Source organism: Hydractinia symbiolongicarpus, chromosome 13, assembly GCF_029227915.1.
Source record: "Hydractinia symbiolongicarpus strain clone_291-10 chromosome 13, HSymV2.1, whole genome shotgun sequence".
In the NCBI taxonomy this organism is placed as follows: Eukaryota; Metazoa; Cnidaria; class Hydrozoa; order Anthoathecata; family Hydractiniidae; genus Hydractinia; species Hydractinia symbiolongicarpus.
Genome location: NC_079887.1, coordinates 8031671 through 8052062, shown reverse-complemented (window position 1 = coordinate 8052062; position 20392 = coordinate 8031671). Strand labels below are relative to the sequence as shown.

Sequence of the window (20392 nt, the reverse complement as noted above, 5' to 3'; positions counted from 1 at the left end):
TTTTACATAATTCACATGAAAATCGCACGATAACCTGAAAATTTGCAGAAAACGTTATGAGAAGCAGAATATTATTTTTTCTCTTTACTGGCGCTATCTCGCTTTTTTAATTTCGCGAACGACGATTTTTGAATATTTGGCAGTCGAGTAGGTATCACAAAATTTGGAGTTCAAAAAGAACTTACACAGTTGGACAATTCTGGCAATATACACGACCATAGTTTTAGCCTAATTTTTTCTCACAAATTCTTTGATGTAGTCACGGTTGCTGCACAAAAGTCCTTAATTTGAAAAGTCTACATAGAAGACCTTAAATCTCCTTTAAAATTAAACTTTCTAACAACTTTCTCCTCAATTTTTTTTACAAAATAGGTTTCTACGAAAAATGACTTGGTATGGAGAAAGAAAAAGAAGATATGGGATTTAAAAATTGTATTTCTGTACAACAATACAAAATGCGCCATTTTATTTCTTCCTCCTCCTTCCTTTTGTCTTCTCTTTATTTTTCATTGCTTTCAAATCTTTTTTCATACGAGGATCGACAACTTTGTAGGTCCCTTTCACATTTGCAGGACGTTTATATTTCTTACCAGCTAAAAGTAAAACAGCATTAAAATCAACAAACAAACAAACAAACAAACAAACAAATCACTTCATTATCAAAAATGATATCTTCCGCTATCCAAGAACACCTATTTGTATATTATAAACCGGAAAAATAAATCCTTATTATCATAATTTTATTATTAAAAACCTCATCAATTTAGATCTTATTTTAAATGTACCAAACTCGAAATCGATTTAGAGCTCGTTTATTACCTAAACTGTACTCCACAGTATTGCCTGGGAAATATTGTCGGAAAAAAAAATTCTCTATAAATACAGCGTTCTAAAGATGTAAGAGTTTTAAAGTTTATGTAGTGTATCAAATATTTATCTGCTACGCAATCCTCTAGTCATTGCGTTTAAAGATTATGCATACTAATCCCGTTCGATTACTCCGTTTAATCTAACCACATAAATCGGGTTTGTAAGATTTAAATTTGACGCTTACCCAAGCTTTTCTTCGCTACCACATATGTCGGTGCCGGCGTTTTCTTTTTGATCAAGCCAGCTCTTTTATATATTCTACAAAGCAAACACAAAATAACGATCACCCATACAAAGATTTGTTGTGACGGGGTAGGCATAAAGCAAATTCCACGGTATAAAAAACATTTAGGCCTGAAAAGACCACTTGAAATTCGTCAATGTTCTTGCTGATGGCCCATTTTCTCGGTTTTTTGGACTTCAGCGAACAAGCGCGTCAAAGAAGCTTATTAACTTTATCACCCATTTTACATTCTACAAATTTGAGAATCTGAGAAATTAGGACCAATTTCAAAACAAGTATCTTACCCTTTTATCTGGTCTTGTTTTTCTCGTGATGAAACGTCGGATGCGTCTAGAATTCCTTGAGCCTTTTTCCTAGCCCGGTCGAGTTTTTTGAGCATCTAATAAAAGTTTTCTTCTCATTAAACACTACCGCCAAATTTTGTAACATTGTAAATAAAATTTATAGAAGATACCATATAAAATAAAATTTGTAAGAAAAAAACATTGAATGAGCCTACATTTGCGTTGTATGGCTAACCTAGCTAATTCGCAATGCATCGTAACTGAGTCGAATGAGAGATAAAAAACGCATATAAAATTAACACTAGATAAAATTTTCCGTTACAGCTAACATATATGTATCTTTTAATTTGCATTGGATAAGGCGATAGTCACTGCTCTTGTAAAACTTATCTTTAAGGGTGGCCACAGAAATCTTAACAAAAATTCCGAGGCTTTGATTCTGATAAAATGTTCTATGACATGAGGTTGTATATTAAAAGAGCCAATGTGCTGGATATCAAAACACAAAACAAAACAAAATAACAAAACAACAAACAACTTTATAAAACTTTCCCCTTACATTCATTAAAAGGAAGTGATTAAAATATAAAGAATAAATTATAAAAAGGTGTGTTTTAAGACTTTATTTAGACCAATAGAATTTCCACAGTTTGAAAATTGGACAACTTACTTGTGACTTCTTCTTTGCTTTAGCCTCGATTACCTTTTTGATAGGTCGAGCATTTATTTCTCTTAAACGTTGTTTGTAAAAATCGACTTCGTCACGTGTTACAGGGATATGACGTACTGTGTGTTTTGCCTCGTCTTCCACAAACCAAGATGGTAGACCCGAGTCATTGAAACTATACCTGTGAAACAAATTGAAATGTCGCAGAGCAATTCATTTTTCACCTGAACGAAGTAAATATACTTTCGCAAAAAATAAAGTTGAAATTATTTCTGATACATTTGCTATGGTCAAATAAGCGGGTAAAATCAATTTTGTAGCAACACCATAATCATATTTGCGAACACGATTCGTAGCTTGGGAATGCAAGACAAAATATACCTTTCGCTTGGACCTTTTTTTATAAAAGCCATTTCTTGCTGATTCCATAAACGTTCTAAAAGCCTTTATCCAAATTAAATTTAGCAATCACCTTTTTGAGAGTAAACAAAAGTTTTTGATAGTGGTGTTACGCCAAGGTTGTGGTCAATCGCAAAATCAAGAAACATGTTTTTAAGATAAATTACATTATTCAGGCGATTTGAGACGTGGCCACCATGTTAAGTATGAGGCGTATTTCGATGGAGCTCGTGGCGTACCTTATTAGTTATACAAGGACTGTCTAATCGTTTAAAACCAAGTTTCTTTAATCCAAAATTCACAAAAAGTTGTAAATCGGTTGAAAAAGCGACAACAAACTCTTAGTACAACACAAAAATCTATTTACGGTCTACTCTACGAAAACATAATAAAAATATTTTGGTGCAGCACGTACCTATTATATGCATCGTCAATAATATCACGTTTGCGTTTCCTTGATGTGACCATGGCTGTTCCTAGAGCTAGAGCTTCAGGTCCCAGTTGTACTAAAAAAATACATATACTACTATAAAAATAGTTAATACGAAAAACATCCCAGACACTTCTCTAGCTGTTTTCTCGCATCAGGGTGCAAGCCACCTATTAACCTTATGGACAAAACTTTCGGCAGACCAAATACAACAAATTTTGTTCTGCTGTTGTTGTGCATATATTTTTGAGAGAGATTAGTACGACCATTAAATAAAAATAAACAAAAAATATTTAATACTCGCGAGTGATAAGGCCGGTAAGAAGTGTATCCCAAAACAATTGTTTTAATCCACTAATTCATTTTAGTCGTCGCTATCTTAAGAATTGCTGTACTCTGTCAGTCCGCAAAAAAAATCAATCACGCAAAATATTAATTATAACATATACCACATTGTACTACGGGCAAATTTTTTGTTGTTTTTTAACACGGGCTAACGACTAGTGGAGATTTAAAACAATTTTTCTGGATTAGCGCAAAATTGGCGAAAAGATAAACAAAAAAGTTTAAAAAACTAAATAAAATATACAAAATCTAACCATTATTTTGGGGTGCAATCTCGAACCCATTCTTTTTCGTCGCCTTTTTCTTTTCTTCTTTGTCAGCTTCTTGTTGAGCTCTACCTTGAGATATACTTCTGTCATCCACTTCAGAATCATCTCCACTGTCACTATCATCTTCATCGCTGCTATCTCCACTAACATGGTCATCTCCATCACTTCCATGTTTATCTCCATCATTCGTTTTGGTATTTTCCTTTTCTAGTGTAAACAATGCGGTTTTTAAATTGTATGTTTTTTGAAAACGAAAATTCAAAACATGTTATCCTTCCAGGTTTTACATAAGGAAACACTAGCTTCTTTGCACTGCTTAAGAAAGAGTACTATTTCCCAATATTATCTAGTAGTCTAACCATATGTTGCCTAATGTAAAGCAATGCTAAGCATATAGGGAAAACTTTTTACATTTTTTTTACTGATTTTATTATGTTATGATGAAGATTTGTGAAATGTCATAGCAAGAAACTATTATTTTGTATCTACAGAGGTTGTTGTTGAGCGAAACAAAAGTCACGCTCATCCAGTAAAATTGTTAAAATTAAGTGAAATGAGTTATACTTTACGAGATATAAATAAGATCACAAAACACGTTGTGCTACAGCCCCTCAAGTCATTAATACAAATTTTTACAGTCAGTCACAAATAGACAAAGAAAACTGAAAACAATTGCATGCGTGTCTTAAAAGCAAGCATACCGATTATAGTTCCGCCTTTCTTTTTGTGATTCCTTAACATGACTTCAATATCATAATCGTCGTTCATATCGTCCTCACTCTCTTCTTCTACATGTTTGAAAATATCCTAAAAATAAGTTTGGGTAAACAAGTCAAAAATGGTTTCTGTTCCTGGGCTTACTTTCTAATGTTGAGGAAATAGCCCACGAAAACTGGCCGTTAATTTTCTTGTAACTGATACTACATAATGATACCATAATAAGGGCATTAAGATGGAGATACCACAAGTTTTACGTACCTTTTGGAACCACTGCTTAGCTTTATTCACTGCAACTGCAGTTTCATCGTTCGCTTCTTCTGTATCACTTAAGTTATCAACAAGTAGTGGATTGTTGCTTGGCTCTGTACTCCTAAAAAAATATTATTTTTTACCAAAGAAAGTAAAATATTAAGAGCTTATACATAAAAATCATGTGCACGAATTTTCATTATCAGCATTTAACTGAGCATAAAACCAGAAAAGCACAAATAAATTACCAGCGCCCTCTTAAAATTCTTTTTTCTTTTAAGAAATTGAGATCAGGCTATCATGGAAAAATAATTTAAATTTAACTTTTATATACTTTTATCTATCGTAAAAAACATGAACATGTCAGTTAGATAAATAAATACAGCAGTATTACTTCTGGGGATTTAATTCTCAAAAGTTTGTTCTTTGGTCCACCCTGTCACAAAGTTGGGTTACCAGCCCAGTGTTTTTACCTAACTCACGACCATTTACAGGCTGTCCCTTACAATAAAATAACATTCCATACTTCTTAGATTTTTTAACTGGTACATGTATCTCTTCCCTTTTCCGCTTCTTCCATGGTGTGTTGTATAGCTCATCATCACCGTAAACATACTCCTCCTCACTACTGTCAACATCACTTTCGCTTTCCTCGTCAGTTTCAAATTCCATTTCTTCTTCAGAATCTTCCATATATAGATTTTCAGCATTATCATCTTCAACTACTTCAAGTTCCTTGACAAATCAATAATACGTTTATATTTATTGCAATTTTTATTTTATAAGGTATATGAATGTCAAAGGAAATTACAGACAACAGCAGTAAGAATGATAAACATAATATCGCAGGACTAGCTGCTGAAATAGGAAAATAGCTGAAACCAATGGTTAATGACTGCAATCAGTATTTAAATAAAATGCATATCCTCGTTCCAACATATTTTTGGAAAACTCATGTGGGATCTTCTTCACTTTCCCGTAATAAATGCTTCACTTATTTAATCACAAAGGAAATGGTAGCCAACCGTATTGAAGTCTTGCTTAAGGTCTGGAGTTAGTAAAAGTTATTGTTGTACAATATTAGGTACATCATATCTCTGGTGAATTTATTATCTACTCAGCAAAATGTAATCATTTTAGGATTTCTCATAAATGTACATGGGTAACTGCTTAAATAAAACATTACGACTGAGATGGTCAGTTATAAAAAAGCCTGGAGTACATGTTTTAATCCTAAATTCCACCACTACAACAATCTCAAGGTTAACAGCAAAGCATCTGTTCCAACTATGAACTAGTCAAATAGACGTCTAGCAATGTGAATATCAGGTGTGTGAATTAATGAATCTACATAAGCATATGTTACTCACCTGTTTGTTTTTAATATTCCTTAAAGCAAATAAATCTTCCTCAGTAGCGCCTGTATCTCCGCTTGCATCAGCTAATTTACCAGCAAGTCGTTCTCTTTGTTTCTTCTTTTGTTCACGTATTCTCTTCTTTTTTCTATAAACAAAACAGTGAACTAATTTCATGAGGAATAGCAGAAAATGAAAAGATGGAAAGAAATATATATCAATATTATATTACTTTTTTAAGTCCTTGCTTTCTTCTTCTTTAAGATCACTGATCATCTGGTCAAGTTCACCCTTAAGAAGGAGAAAAGTCAATAAATAAAGTTTTCTTTTTAAATACCTTGTATGTAAGTTTAGTAGGGCTGCCAATATTATAAACCAAAACCTTTCCCTAAACTACTCGAGAGAATGAAATACAAAGTATGCATAATATATTTAATCACAAACTTAGCAGTATATATAACACAATCTGGACTCTCAGTAACTACTGTTTGACCTGCCCATCACGTAATGTCTAAAGAAATGTCTGAAGTTTTTTTTTAAAAAAAAACACTCTTGTAACCATACACAACACATACCTCCTTCTCTTCCTCTGTTTTTTCTAGCTCTACTGTTGCTTCACTATCTTCTATTTTGCTTTGCATAAAAAAATAATAAAATGATTCACAATGTAAAAATAGTTAACAAATTTCATGAAAAATGATTGATGTTGTACTGGAAAATATAAAGCTGAGATCAAAGGTACAGACCGAGTCTGCAAGGTTTGTTACCCTTGACTGAGAGTGTTGCAGTTTACACGCCTACATCAAAAATAGTCATTATCCCCTTTATTACCTGACTGCATGTAATCTAAAAAATTAACTTTCTTATGTAAACATAACAATGAAAGTTATTTTTAAGTTGTTCCGAAGTCATCAAAAAAGAAAAAATTAAATATCTTTAAACTTCACAAACATGAACTGAAATGAAAGACAGTTTTAAAGAAACCATTTTTATTCTTTTTATACACTACAATTTTTGTTTATCCTTTAATTGTACCATTGTAACAATGCAATTATAAAATTAAAATATCTTACAAAGATATTTAGATATTTGCTGAAAATTTTTTATTATTTTACAATGCGGTGTCAATGACAAATTGGAACAAAAATAAAATAATATTAAAAAGAAAAATCTTTGCTTACTTGCTATCTTTTTCGGTCAATAAAATCTTTCTTAACTTTTTCCTCCAAGTTAACAATGCTCTGAAACATTAAAGAATATATTTCATATCAACTTTCATTGCAATCTGTTCTCTTTGCATCTTTTAGAGAGAGACTATACAAATATCTGTGAAACATTCTTAAGGAAAATGCAGGAATCCAATATTGAATACAAAATCTCACTTTAATTCTTTTTTGCCTAAAACTTTGATATCTTGACAGCATAACTTTATTTCTTCTGTTGTGATTTTAGAGTTTGTGATTTCCTCATCTTTTATATCAATCTAGCAAGAAATTCACTTGGGTGATTTAGTATTGAACAATGAAAATAACAAAAGGTGGCGGACCACACAAACAAACAAAACAAACTAACACAAAAACATACAAATAAACGAATTTGTAAACAAACCTACCTTATTTGTTGTTGAAAGGACATCAATTGCATTTGATGAATTGATAAATTCCTTTGCTGTTATAGTAGTATGAAGGGTGATATTATTTTCAGGATAACCTTCACGTTGTCTGACATGTTTCTTAAAATCAAAGAAGATACGCATAAAAAGTTTATTCTCATGGTTGTCTACGAAACTATAAATTGTAAGTAATAGCTCACCTTAAATTTGATCAAATAGGTTAGTCAAATATAAATGACCCAAATAGTACCAAAAATGTAGTATATTATAACAATAGAATGAGTTTGATAACTAAATGAAACCCACCTCTGGTTTTAATATGTTTAAACGTATTTTTGATTCTTGTTGTATTTCCTTAAACACATGTCTAGGATCTAAAAATTTTTCATCTAACTTGTCTGGTGCAAGATAACCCTAAACACAAATGCAAAAGGTAACAAGGGAAAAGTTGTACAGCAACAATGTGATTTACAGTAGAACTAGAATCTTTGACATAAATATGCCTATGCAAAGAAAAAAAAGCAACAAGGAAATAAATTTAAATAATTTTTCTTGATGAACGATTCAGAAAGATCATTCTCCTCACCTGACAAACAACAAAAATTTCAGCAGATTCGCTTCTTGAAGCCTAGATATGACACAACAAAAAGTTATCACATTTCCAGCTATCAATATCTACAGAGTAAAGTTCCAAGTCCTTTTATTAAATGATCATTAGATTTTATGAGACACATCTTGTGCACCTGAAGTTCTTCAGATTTAAATTACATATAACAGATCGATTTTTTGCAGTGATTTTCAAAATAATAATTTTTACACAGATTGCATGACAACATTACATTTCAATTTGACCTCTTTTTTTAAAAAAAATGCTGGGAACATTAATACGTATTGTTTTTAATGAAAAATTAAAAGAATAAACTTATGTGTAGTGGAGGATAAACTATCAACTAACTACAAGCTGAAAATAAAAAGCTAATACTAAAAGATAAAAAAACATATGATGCTGTACCTGTGGTTTTGTTGAATGAACCTTTTTGAATAATTGTTGAAAAACCCACAACAAAGCGGTATAATCTTTAGAACGGAAGACCTAGTAAAAATTGATAGAAGTCATCATTGTATTTAAATTCTATCGAGAATAGTAATTTGATAGCAACAAAAATGTTAAATTCAATGTACAACGCTAGGTGATAGTACTTCATTTCGTAGTGCTACAGGTGCGCAAAATATTACTGTTGATTTTTCCGAAAATGCATTATTGAAGTTATTTATATATGCTCCTTCACACAACTTTTTAGTATTACACACTAACAAAGTCACTTCATCAGGCTATGGTACAAACCTTTGTAATAAACCATCCACCCGGTTTCAGAAATTCTGATGCCAGTTTTAAAGCAGAGAGTGCCAACTGTGCTGTAAAAAAAAAAAAAAAGACACCTTCAGTCAATAATATTATAAGTGTAATTAACACTACGTATCCCTTGTCAGTCCCTTTAGCTTCTGAATTTTTTTTTTTTTTTACCTGCAAAAAAAATAAAATAAACAAAAGACAGCAAAAAGCACCTTGTGCTCAGAGAGTCAATGCTATATAAGTTATATATTTTATTTTCTCTTCATATTCCAGTGATTTCTAGTAAGGTTAATTTCTTTTTTAACACAAGGAAGCCTAATTTAAGGATGCTTCAAAACTTGTTTTAGATACAATTAAGAACAGAATCACATCACATATAGACAATAATAAGTCCTGGTTAACTAAAACTACTGTAAAAAGTTTCTCAAAGTCTAAAAGACTATTTTGATAGATCAAGAAAAGAAAGTATAACTCTATTAAAAAAATCTACAAGGCGTATAATGCTGAAGAGATGTGAACAATGTGTCTAATACACCTCAGAGAATGCTTAAAGTTGAAAAAAGCCACATTAGGTATGTTATGATCAAGTGGGTTAAAAATAATTTGCTGTAAATCATTTATAACATGTCAAAAAGAAGTACCAGCAACAATGTGGATCAAAATTGCAAAATAATAAAAAACTTTCAGTTTAGCCTTTCTGCTTTTTTACCCTGCTTAACTCAAGGGTTGCAAATAAGCAATACAATAACAATATAAAATATGCCGTATTTGTATGGTTATTAAAGCCATACTTAACACTAATTTTTCAGAAGCTAAACTAAGTTTTAGTAGGAGATAAAGTTGTATTTTTCTTTACCTACATTCACAACAGATCCAACCATGGATTTTTTGTAGATCAAAACTTCGTAGCAATCTTTCTAAATTTCCATATGTGCCTACCTTGTGTGAATGCATCTTGCACCCAAGCTGACCCTACGTTGGGTGCACCATCATTTAAAACAACATCAGATTTCCAAGATTTTAATTCTTTTTTTAATAACTAATACATAGAAAGAACATAATTATTAAGAAATTCTAACAAAAATAAATAAATGGATAAAACACAGAACAGTTTCCACCTGTCTGCAGTGCTCAGTTGTTATATCAGCTTGAAACGTTGTGACATTCTTTATTGGTTTTATTGACACTAAATCCACACCTAAGAAATATATCAATATCACAGTCAAAACTCACTTGCTGGCACAGATAAAAAAAAATCCATGGAATGACTTAAAAAATGTTAAAAATATGCTAATCCTACCAAGTATAACACTAGATATGGGCATAAAATTTGAAGCCACCTGCAGCCTATAAAAATATATACATATAAACAAAAAATATTTAAAAAGCTTTTTTTTGGAGTTCAAAAATATTATGAAATTAAGATGAACATAAACAACTCACCAACCACCAGGAGCAGCACATAGATCAATTAACACCCTAGATTCTTGTAAGAAGCCAAACTTTCGATTTAACTGAATAAGTTTAAATGCGGAACGAGCTCTGTAACCTAAAGTCAAAGATAAATGAAATCTAGTTGACAAACAAATATGAAAATATATTTCCCAACATATTCTTGATAGTCATAGAAACTTACTTGAAGCAAAAACAGGAGTGTACAAGCTATCGAAAATTTTTTTCTTTGTAATAACAATGTTTTATTTTCTGTCTAACAGAATTATTATTTACTTCACTATGATTTTCTCTTGCGTTTTACATTAGAGTTCTCTATTTTTTTTTATTGAAACTATGTTGCTGTACTTGTATTAAAAAATAACCTTTTACAAACAATTTTTTATGTTCTTTAAGCATTGGGTTAAATTTTTTTTTTATGGTTCACTTATTGGAAGCAAATAATTAATTAGCATTTTAATTGCGTTAAGTTTTTCTCTGATATTTATAAAGGAAAAGCACCAATGTACAATGATTTTTTAGTTGTAATTTAACAGATGATTTGCATAAACATCCATAAATATTACTGAATTACCATTGTAAAAAAGAAGAATTGCACCAAAGGAACTCCAACTATTACAAACTAGCTAAAGCAGCCTGTTATTATTAAAACACTTACCTGTCTCTTTGGCTAAGTGGTAAAATTTATCCTTCCTTTTTTTCCCAATTTTTGCTTTTTTACCCATTTTTATTCCTATGATGTATAAGTGATTGTAAACAAGTGTTACGTGCAGTAATAATCGCGTTTACTGGAAATATACTACGACCCATAAAAACATAGTAGATAACTAACACTTGCTATATTTGTTGATTTGAATAAAGAATATATTGCACAAGAATATCAAGATTACAGCAGGCCATTTTGTAAGATTTTGGAACATCAGCTAATAATATTATATAAAAAACATGCTACAATATCTAAATCTTTTTACAGTCGTCTTTTGGAGAATTAAACTTAAAAAATAAAATAAAGTGAAAAATCTCTTTTACAGTAAAGGAGTATTATTTTTAAGACCATAATGACTTACACGATTCATCATTAGCGTTGTGATGTTAAAAGCTGGAATTATAAAATCACAAATACGATTCTAAAGTCAACCAATAAGGTTGCAAAGCCTACTTTAATTGCTCTTTGACTACACATTTCACTATTTTTGGTAATTTTAATAATTTGGAAAAGCTTTTGCAGACATCAGGAAACATTGATTTAATTGTACGATTAATTGCATGCCTAAACACACCTGCGCATGCGATTGCACACCTCTCACAAAATCGTCTGATATAGGTAATAAGAATTTTCTGAAATACTGCCTCCATAATCGATAATCAATCTGGTGCCAATTCTATGGCCATCCACAAAAAAGTTCTATTTAATTAAATATGATTGTCTACAATGCCAAAATAGAAACTTGTAACATAATTTTAATAATTACAAGGTGGAATAAGAAATTTAAAAAAGTGTCAGATTTTAATGTTGCTGCATGTTGAATTCGTGTGGCTTCAGTGCTTAAAATAACTACCACTCAACCGTCTACGGCCCCCGAAATTCCATGTATGTGGGAAACTAGAAATTTTGAAATATAACAGCTTTTTAAAACAGTGAGACCAAAGATGTGCTTTTACTCCATGCAGTCATTTACAAAATTTGCATTAATTTCCTAGCAAAAACCACATTATAAAAGAACCAAATACATTTCAATTAAAATATGTTGTGACAGGCCATTTCGTAAGGTTTTAGGTAGGCGTGCCATCAAACATTTCGTGCACGTGGTGCGCAGGTGATCTTAAAAATTTAAATTTTAAAGAAGCACAAGTAAGAACAAAAGTCCTTTAACCCTTACACTGCTCAGGGGATTTGTTTTGGTGTGGGGAACATGTTAAGAGCAAGTTCTAACATAGGTTACAGCTGGAAATTTAAACCCATGGTACGAAAAATTGTGAGTAAAGTCAAACAATATTTAATGTAAATTAAATTAAAGAAAGTTGAATCGTGCTAATAACGATATTTACATTTCAATGCTGATATTGCTGATTTAAATATAAAGCTTGAATTAGAAAATCACAAGAATGTTACTGAATGGAACATATAAATATTTGCCATTTTCCTTTAACAAATGACACAAATAACACAAATTTAAAGTTTTTTGAAAGAACCTAAGAGTTTACTTCACCTACGTGGTTTATTTTTCTCTCTTTGTGGCGCCGTAGATTAGTGGTTATAGCTCTCGTACTCTGTACGGGAGACCGGGGTTCGATTCCTCTTGACGGCGATTCAACATGGGCGAGTGAATGTTACCTTGGCCCCGAGTTAACCCAAGCCATGTGAGGGAAATTGGGAAGATGGCACACTGTGTGGGCCGTTGGATGTTGCCGGGAGTTGTCTAGTAGAGCGCGGGCTCTAATTGGGTCTGCGTAGCTAAAAATGAGCATTAAATACTCTAGGACTCTCCATCTACGCCATGGCCCCTCCTGGAAATAATAGACAGGGTATATCCCTCGATATTTGTGAGGCTAGCCATGTAAAATATGCACATCTATCTATCTATCTATCTCTCAATAACGATTTCCTCACTCTTTCCAAAACCCGATTCTGGGGATCAATTTTTCTTTTGTGTTGAATGTTATTCTAATCTATTCATATCTTTGCAATCACATTGAGCATATTGAAATGATTTGCTTCTGGTAATAGAGCAATATGGCTGGTATCATTTTTAGGTGTCATTGACAAGTATTTCACAAGCTAGTGCCCAGGACTAAATTGATAAATTCTGTTAAAAAACAAAAAATGTAACAATTCAGTTTGAATGATATTCATTCTTTCTTTTCTTTTTATATTTGCTACTTTCAAACAACAGGTATAATTACAATTAATAAGACACAAAGCTTTGTCTTCCCCATTACTGCTGCTTATTTTATTATGCACACCCTGATTGGTAAGATTAATATGGATATGAAATTATAAAAACATGAGAAAGAATCTTCCGTACATTGTTGCTAGAGACCATCTGTAATAATTCATTATTTTGTTTCTTTTTATGCATTTTAACTATGCAGTTTTCTATGTGCAAGAAAAAAATTTAGGTTAACGATAAGGGTTGTAAAGCCTTCTTAAATCATTCTCTGACTTCATATTTCGCTTTTGTCGTAATTTTGATAATCACAGACATAAAAAATTGTATGTGCGATTAACCGCATGCATAAACAAATCTGTGTCTGTTGGGGCGTGCATGTGCTAGTCATCTAATAAAGCTGGTCTCCTTACAGTGATAGCCTAATTTTTTTGTAAATTGATATTTATTTGACTTCTACCTTATGTATGCTATTACTGTAGAATAAATACTTCTTCTTCTTCTTCTTCTATCTAAATCATGCGAAAAACGTAGTAAAACCTTCAATGACTAGATGACCAACATGTATTGGTAAAGCCAAATCATCTGAAGGACTATGTAAGATATTAACGTAAACATTGACATTGTTGAAGAAATTTGTTACAGACATTTTACTTGGGGAGGAGACTGAATATTCTATTGGATGACACTTTGATAAACTTTGAAAGTTCATTCTATTGTGAGTGAGAGGGGAAATGTAATATACCTAGCTATGTTTCAGAGCTGGTGCTATGTGTAAATACACTCAATCATAGTGCCATGTTTTTTTTCTGCGTGCGCAGAAATGGAGGTAATGTGTCCGCTTCTTTATTTACATTTTTACCTCCATTTCTGCGCGCACATCGGGCATTACGTAATCACTTAGATGCGCGCGCAATTAAATATCAGGACTGTGATTCAATGTATATGGTGAACTTTTAGAAGCGTAGTCTTGTCCCAAAATACTATAGCTATATCCCTCTATATTTTGAGCCTAGCAAACAGAAACTTGTTGTATGCCTGATGCTGGGGGAACAAATGCCCAGGGAAGATGTAATACAAGATCTCTAAGTCTCTAACTGTAATTTAAAGAAATATAGGAAAAACCAAAATATTTTTAGCATAAAACCTCAATCATTAAACCTTTTTTGTTATAAAGCAAAAATGGAAGGCATTATCCTAAAAACTAATCTGAATTTGGACTTGGATCTAGGGGGGCAGAATATTCTACTACACCACATGTGCATGCTCTTCGATCTCATTTTATTTTGTCTCGACAAGTCAAACAAAATATTCTAGGGCCGTTTTTTGTTGTTGGACGATCCTCAGCCGCGAGAGAGTAAAATAGGGGCTGTTGTAGGGGTAAAAGTGTCTTGGACACTGTGTTGTTTTTTTCCGTGTTCTTCTTACCTTACTTTTTTCTCTTTTTTTTGTTACTTGGAAGTTGTAACTACAGTTTTCTTTTGAGTGTAAGGCTAGCTACTTTAATTTTTATCCAGTATCTCGTATACAATTTTCCAGGTACAAGATTTGTGCCATTAGCTTGGCTATTAAATAGCTAACTCCCTGCAGTTTTATTATATTAATTGCTTATCAAAGTTGTGTTTTCGCCTTGAAAAGCATATGTTTTCTCCAGGAAAAAAGGAAAATTAATGTCTGGTTTTTTCAGACTTCTAGCTAGCTTTGCATTCAGAGGATAACCATGATATGATGAGAGGCATTTCGATAGTCATGATTTGATATAGGCATGTATGCAATTAATAGGCAATTTATCTCCTTACTAGGTTATCAGTATGTTTTTGTTACCCATTGCCGTATCATTGCATAGTTGCATTGATTTTACTTTTTAAAAGCAAAAAATGCATAATTTTTAGTTCCACAAACCAAAAGTCACAAAATCTTGTTTAAACAAAAGGATGTCCTAAGATTAACTATACTCCAAAAAAGATGATGCAAATAGAGGCATGGTAGTCAAGATAATGGTAAAAATCATTTGTCAATATTAAATTGCTGCCAAGAGAACTGACTCCTGGGTCTTCCACACAAAGTGTGACAGATACTAAGCCGCACCACCAGAAGTGTATGATTTTTGTATAGGTTGTATAGGTTTTCTTTGCATTTTAGGGTAAACACCTAAAGCTACAGTGGCCTGTGTATGCAAATAAGAAATTATCATTGCAAGTAGTGCCTTCCATCTCATTTTACAACGCATAACTATGTTTGGATTCCCATATGATATTTTTCGTGGCACAAGTTACTTATTTTAGGGCCGCTCAGGGGTGGATCAATGTACGCCAGCTGACTGAGAAGATTTTCACAAGGAAAAGTATATCAAAAAAAATAACGGTCCTATTGTCCCATAAACATTGAACTTTGCATTAGGTTTACTTGCATTAAGTAAAAGCATGAAATATATCTTTTCGCCTGGTTTTGTTTATGTGTTAGTGAAATTTTTAGTCGCTATATGATTAATTTTCTTGTGTTTTTAAGCTTTTGTATGTTTTGTTCAAAATATTTTCCCTCAAGGGCTACATTAACATTACAATTATATTTTGCAAAGTTTATTTTCTAAAATTTTGCTGGTGATGCTCTCTTTTCTGTATATAGCTATGCTCTATATAAATAATGCTTTTTTCGTTGTCTACATTCCGAATGTCTGATGATTAATTTGACCATCGTTTTTGTATTTCTAAATTTGGTGGTAGGTGACTGTTAATAGCTGTTCTTTTAAAAGCAAATATATTTTTTTCTTTGCATTTTTTTGCTTAGCCAATATACTAAAACAGGGCTCATAGTCTTAGAACTAATGTGGTACTTGTTATAGAGCATGGACACATGAACATATCTGTAGCCGATCAGTAGTTTATCAATAATTGGGATATTAAGGATATGGTAACCTCTTTGGAAACACCCGTATATTTATCTCCATATCACTGGATATATAACTTTTATTTTCAAAATATTATATTGTGAAAGATAAAAAAAATTCTACAGGATTATATGTTATATTTACTACAAGCAATCTTAAAAAAGAAAAAGAAAGAGAAAAAAAAATAAACCGAAAAATACACCCTTAACTTTGCGCTTTTTAAAACTCCCCTTAGAAAAATATTTTTTTAAATTTTTTTTACAAATTAAAATTTCACAAATTAAAATTTCTCTTATCCATATCTCAATTATGACTCCATTTTGTACAAAAGGTTCAAAAAATATATTTATACTAAGTATACTGGAGAGAAAAAACAACTGATTTAAGTCTCAAGGATATGGGCTATTACCAACACAACAGCAGGCCTCGTCAGGAAGAAAAATGCTGGCGTGCGAGCTTTGCACGCCATAATACTTTTCAATCATTTTGAGGCGTGCGATGTTCGCACGGCATAATTTTTAATGGCGTGCGATGGCGTGCGCTCATTATTGTTCCATTTTTTTTCTCAAGTAATCATAGAACTCGCATACAACAACTCTAATTTTGCCATGTTTTAAAGCAGGTAATTTGTTGCGAAGAAACTAAAATGTGTTCATTGTTTATTATTTTTTTTAAAAAAAATTATACGTTAAATAAATTTTCGTCGTAACACCCTCCTCCGTTATATTTAACTTCCAAAACAACATCAGCACATTCTGTATAATTTTCAAAACAACACAAGAAAAAGTCTTTCAGCATGTGGCAATTGATCACCATAACTATAATTAGATATCATGCTGACTCTGTGCTTGCGAAAGAACATGCTGGAAGTGATTTCATATAGCGAAAGTAGCGAAAGCATTTAAAGAAGAAGACAGAAAAGTTGAACTTTAAAATTTATTTTTTAATTTAAAAAGAGCAACTAGATTAAAAAAAAAATGAAATGCTGCTTGAGTTTTTCGAAAGCAAATGTTGTTAGCAACAAATACGTTGAGGTGGAAAAAGTATTGAATTGAAAACCAATGTAACACCTGCTCTGAATATTACAATGCGTGTTTTGCTTGTATATTTTGCAATGTACCTGTTTTTTTTGCTTGTTATTTAAACAACTTTATTTCAAAGGCCACACAAATTCCAATTCAATTATTTGCATTAATCATTCATGTCGATTGAGAAAGAAAAGAAAACTTAGAAAAAAATAGAAATTTAAAAAAAAAATAGACAAATTAAATCATGCTTTCCTACGTATATTATTCCCAGACACCTTCATTGAACTGAATATTATTATTTTGGTGTGCGATTAGCGCACGCCTGAGGTATTTAGTGTTATTTTTTGGCGTACAAAGATCGCACGGGAACATTTGGCGTGTGTGGGCGTGTGCGCGTGCGAACGCACGCCATTTCTGACGAGGCCTGCAACAGCGTTTATTGCAATTATGTTTATAAACAGGGAGTTATCAAAAAGATTCCAAGTACATTATGATAATTACTTTGGGATAATTACTTGTGAAACTTGAAGTAATTTGTGTATAATTGTGTATAATTTGTTTCAAAAGTTTTCCTAGAACTTTTGAATAAGAAAGATATGAATGTAAAATTTGTGAACAGAATTTTTTAAATATATATGTTGTCCTGCTTCCTTTTGAAATTTTGTAACTTTTATTTCAGAAAATTATAAAAAAACATTTTTACAGAATAAAAAATTTTTTAAAAAAAATTAAGTATATAAGGGGTTACCATATCCTTATTTTTTTTTAGGTTTTTATTGTAAAAAATTAAAAAAGTTATTGTACAATGCTGCTTTCCCATATTTTGTTACAAACCTTCTCAAAAGCTTACCATACCAGGCCTGTCACTTGTGTGAAACTGCCAACATGCACTATAATTGATGGAAGAGAGAAGGGGGCTGTTAAGGCACTATGTCTGAACTCTTTTATCTGACTGATTTGTTAGATTGATTACACTTTTTCTAATTCGTGTCGGCACACAGCAACTGCCGAGGTAAATGTCAAGGTGATTTAAAAAAAACAAATTCACATCAGCAATATTTTGCTGATGCAAATTTTTCGTCGCAATTTAGAGGATTCTTCAATTGCCTAGAATCTATCATTAACATATAGAAGGTTATAAATAGAAAAGCAATAGAAAGTAATCATTGCATACAAGAATCAAAGTGCTTGCTGAGCATTTTGATTATTTACCCTAAATAGAATTAAAGTAGTTTAAATGTGAACAAGCTGGCTTGGAAAAGAAAAGCTCGAGTTTAAAAGGCAATTTGTCAAAATAAAACTTTATTTCACCTTTTTTGCTGACGTAAAATTAGGGATTGACGAGGCGAATTATAAATATGAAAATTCATGTCAACATTTTTTTTGCCAACGTAAAATAGGTAAATACTGACATGAAACAGCGGATCGGCATTTTTTTGCCAAATAAATTTTTACTTTTAAGAAACTTTTTAACTTAACAGCTGGTAAAATGAGCAGACATTGACATGTTTTGAATTTTCTTTTTAGTTTAATATGGCTGGTAAATTTAAAATGGGTGGCAATCTAGATTTTGATGAAGGAGAAGAAAGTGACGATCCTTTAGGGGATGAACCATGGCTTATGAATCGTTTAACAAATGATGACGATGATGATGATATCCTCTTTCCCATTCATGTTATTCCTTCTGATGAAGTTATTTGTGGACCTGGTCGACAGCATGCTAAAATGGTGGATAAGTTTTTGGTTGGCAAAACATTAGGAGAAGGCTCTTATGGAAAAGTAAAAGAGGCACTGGATATAAATGGTTTACATAGACGAGCTATAAAGATATTGAAAAGACGTAAGCTACGTAAAATTCCTAGGGGTGAAGAGAATGTAAAACGTGAAATTTGGATGTTAAAAAGAATTAATCACAGGAATGTGATAGAGTTAATTGATGTTATTTATAATAGTGTTAAGGAAAAGATTTATATTATTATGGACTATTGTGTTTGTGCAATGCATGAAATGTTAAAGCACGCACCTGGAAATATTTTTCCAGAGTGGCAAGCACATTTTTACTTTTCGCAACTGATAGATGGCCTGGAATACCTCCATGGTGTTGGTATTGTACACAAGGATATTAAGCCATCAAACTTATTGATTACGACAGACCAAATGTTAAAAATATCTGATTTTGGTGTTGCAGAACAGTTAGATCCTTTTGCAGAAGATGATTCTTGTGTAACCAGTCAAGGGTCTCCAGCTTTTCAACCACCAGAAATTGCTAATGGAGTTGAAGTTTTTCATGGTTTTAAGCTAGATATCTGGGCCGCCGGAGTCACTTTATTCAATATTGTTACCAGCAAATATCCATATGAAGGAGATACTATTTATAAATTATTTGAAAACATTGGTAAAGGACAATTAATACTGCCTTCAGAGTTAGACAACGCCATCAGTAGTATTCTTGCTGGAATGCTTCATTCTGACTTTAACAAAAGATTTACAATTAGTGAAATTAGAGGGCATATTTGGTTTGTGAAAAAATATTGCAAATATGAGCCAGCTGTTGGTTTTCCACTTTTAGATTCCTCAGACTCTGATGTGGAAAGAAATATGACTACCATACCATATTTAGAAATGCTAAATAATGATAACGTTGTTGTTGTCCTTGATGATTCGAACATGTCAAGATGTTGCAGTACAGATCAGTTTGCTCCAAATTTTACAGAACCTAATAATCATCTTCTTATAAAGCAATCTTCTGATTTTGATTTAGGGGGTAAAGATATTGAAAAAAAGAAAAAGAATCGCAAGTACACACCAAACAGTTGTAAGAATATGTAGTGTTGAACACTCCCTTCTTTTAATAGGATCTGTGTGTGAGTAGTTTTATGAAATGAAAAGTTTAGCAAGTCAATTTTTTAAAAAGTTACCTTAGGAATCCTTTAAAGTTTTTTTAGTGAAATCTGTCATATGGTATTCCTTTATAGCATTTCTAAAATGTATGTATCTTGACTGTTTACATTTAGTGAACGTTATAACTTTCAATATATATTCTGCATGTTAAGAAGATTTTACATATTGTGGCAAAAGTTATTGGCAAACATGATTAAATAACATCCCATAACAAGTAGTTTTTTTGGTATGGATAGTCTGTTAGAAATATTCCATGAACACCTATTTTTCTATTCTTTATATAATGTGTGGTTTTTGATAGTAGTGTCTAATGTTTTTGTAAGGCTATTGCACGAAGTGTGCACAGTCAGGGAAGGAAGCAAATTCAAAAGCTTGATAAATAGTCAATATGATTCAATTGAGATTCGCTAAACAGGAGTATTGGAAAGTGAAAAAGGC

At 31.9% G+C, this 20392-nt stretch overlaps 2 protein-coding genes across 3 annotated transcripts; one reads left to right on the top strand and one right to left on the bottom strand.

The window, feature by feature from the left end:
* Nucleotides 1–417: 417 nt before the first annotated feature.
* LOC130623893 (pre-rRNA 2'-O-ribose RNA methyltransferase FTSJ3-like) lies at nucleotides 418–11010 on the bottom strand. 2 transcript variants are annotated; one of them, XM_057439433.1, is made up of 24 exons: nucleotides 10909–11010; nucleotides 10242–10347; nucleotides 10099–10145; nucleotides 9917–9996; nucleotides 9738–9837; nucleotides 8790–8860; nucleotides 8457–8537; nucleotides 8031–8072; nucleotides 7751–7858; nucleotides 7445–7564; nucleotides 7215–7315; nucleotides 7014–7073; nucleotides 6408–6465; nucleotides 6065–6123; nucleotides 5848–5980; nucleotides 5004–5212; nucleotides 4487–4598; nucleotides 4210–4315; nucleotides 3494–3715; nucleotides 2880–2970; nucleotides 2069–2246; nucleotides 1399–1493; nucleotides 1055–1128; nucleotides 418–593 (listed from the first exon to the last, which is right to left on the bottom strand). In XM_057439433.1, the coding sequence occupies exons 1-24, from the start codon at nucleotides 10973–10975 to the stop codon at nucleotides 466–468; spliced, it is 2448 nt and encodes an 815-aa protein (XP_057295416.1). In that variant the 5' UTR covers nucleotides 10976–11010; the 3' UTR covers nucleotides 418–465. The 2 variants fall into 2 exon arrangements, with proteins under 2 accessions (XP_057295416.1, XP_057295417.1); XM_057439434.1 differs by lacking the exons at nucleotides 10099–10145; nucleotides 10242–10347; nucleotides 10909–11010 and having other exon boundaries at nucleotides 8790–8855.
* Nucleotides 11011–18555: 7545 nt separating this feature from the next.
* On the top strand, nucleotides 18556–19941 carry LOC130623896 (serine/threonine-protein kinase STK11-like). The gene has a single exon (XM_057439439.1). The coding sequence runs from the start codon at nucleotides 18587–18589 to the stop codon at nucleotides 19880–19882; it is 1296 nt and encodes a 431-aa protein (XP_057295422.1). The 5' UTR covers nucleotides 18556–18586; the 3' UTR covers nucleotides 19883–19941.
* The last annotated feature ends 451 nt before the right edge of the window (nucleotides 19942–20392 follow it).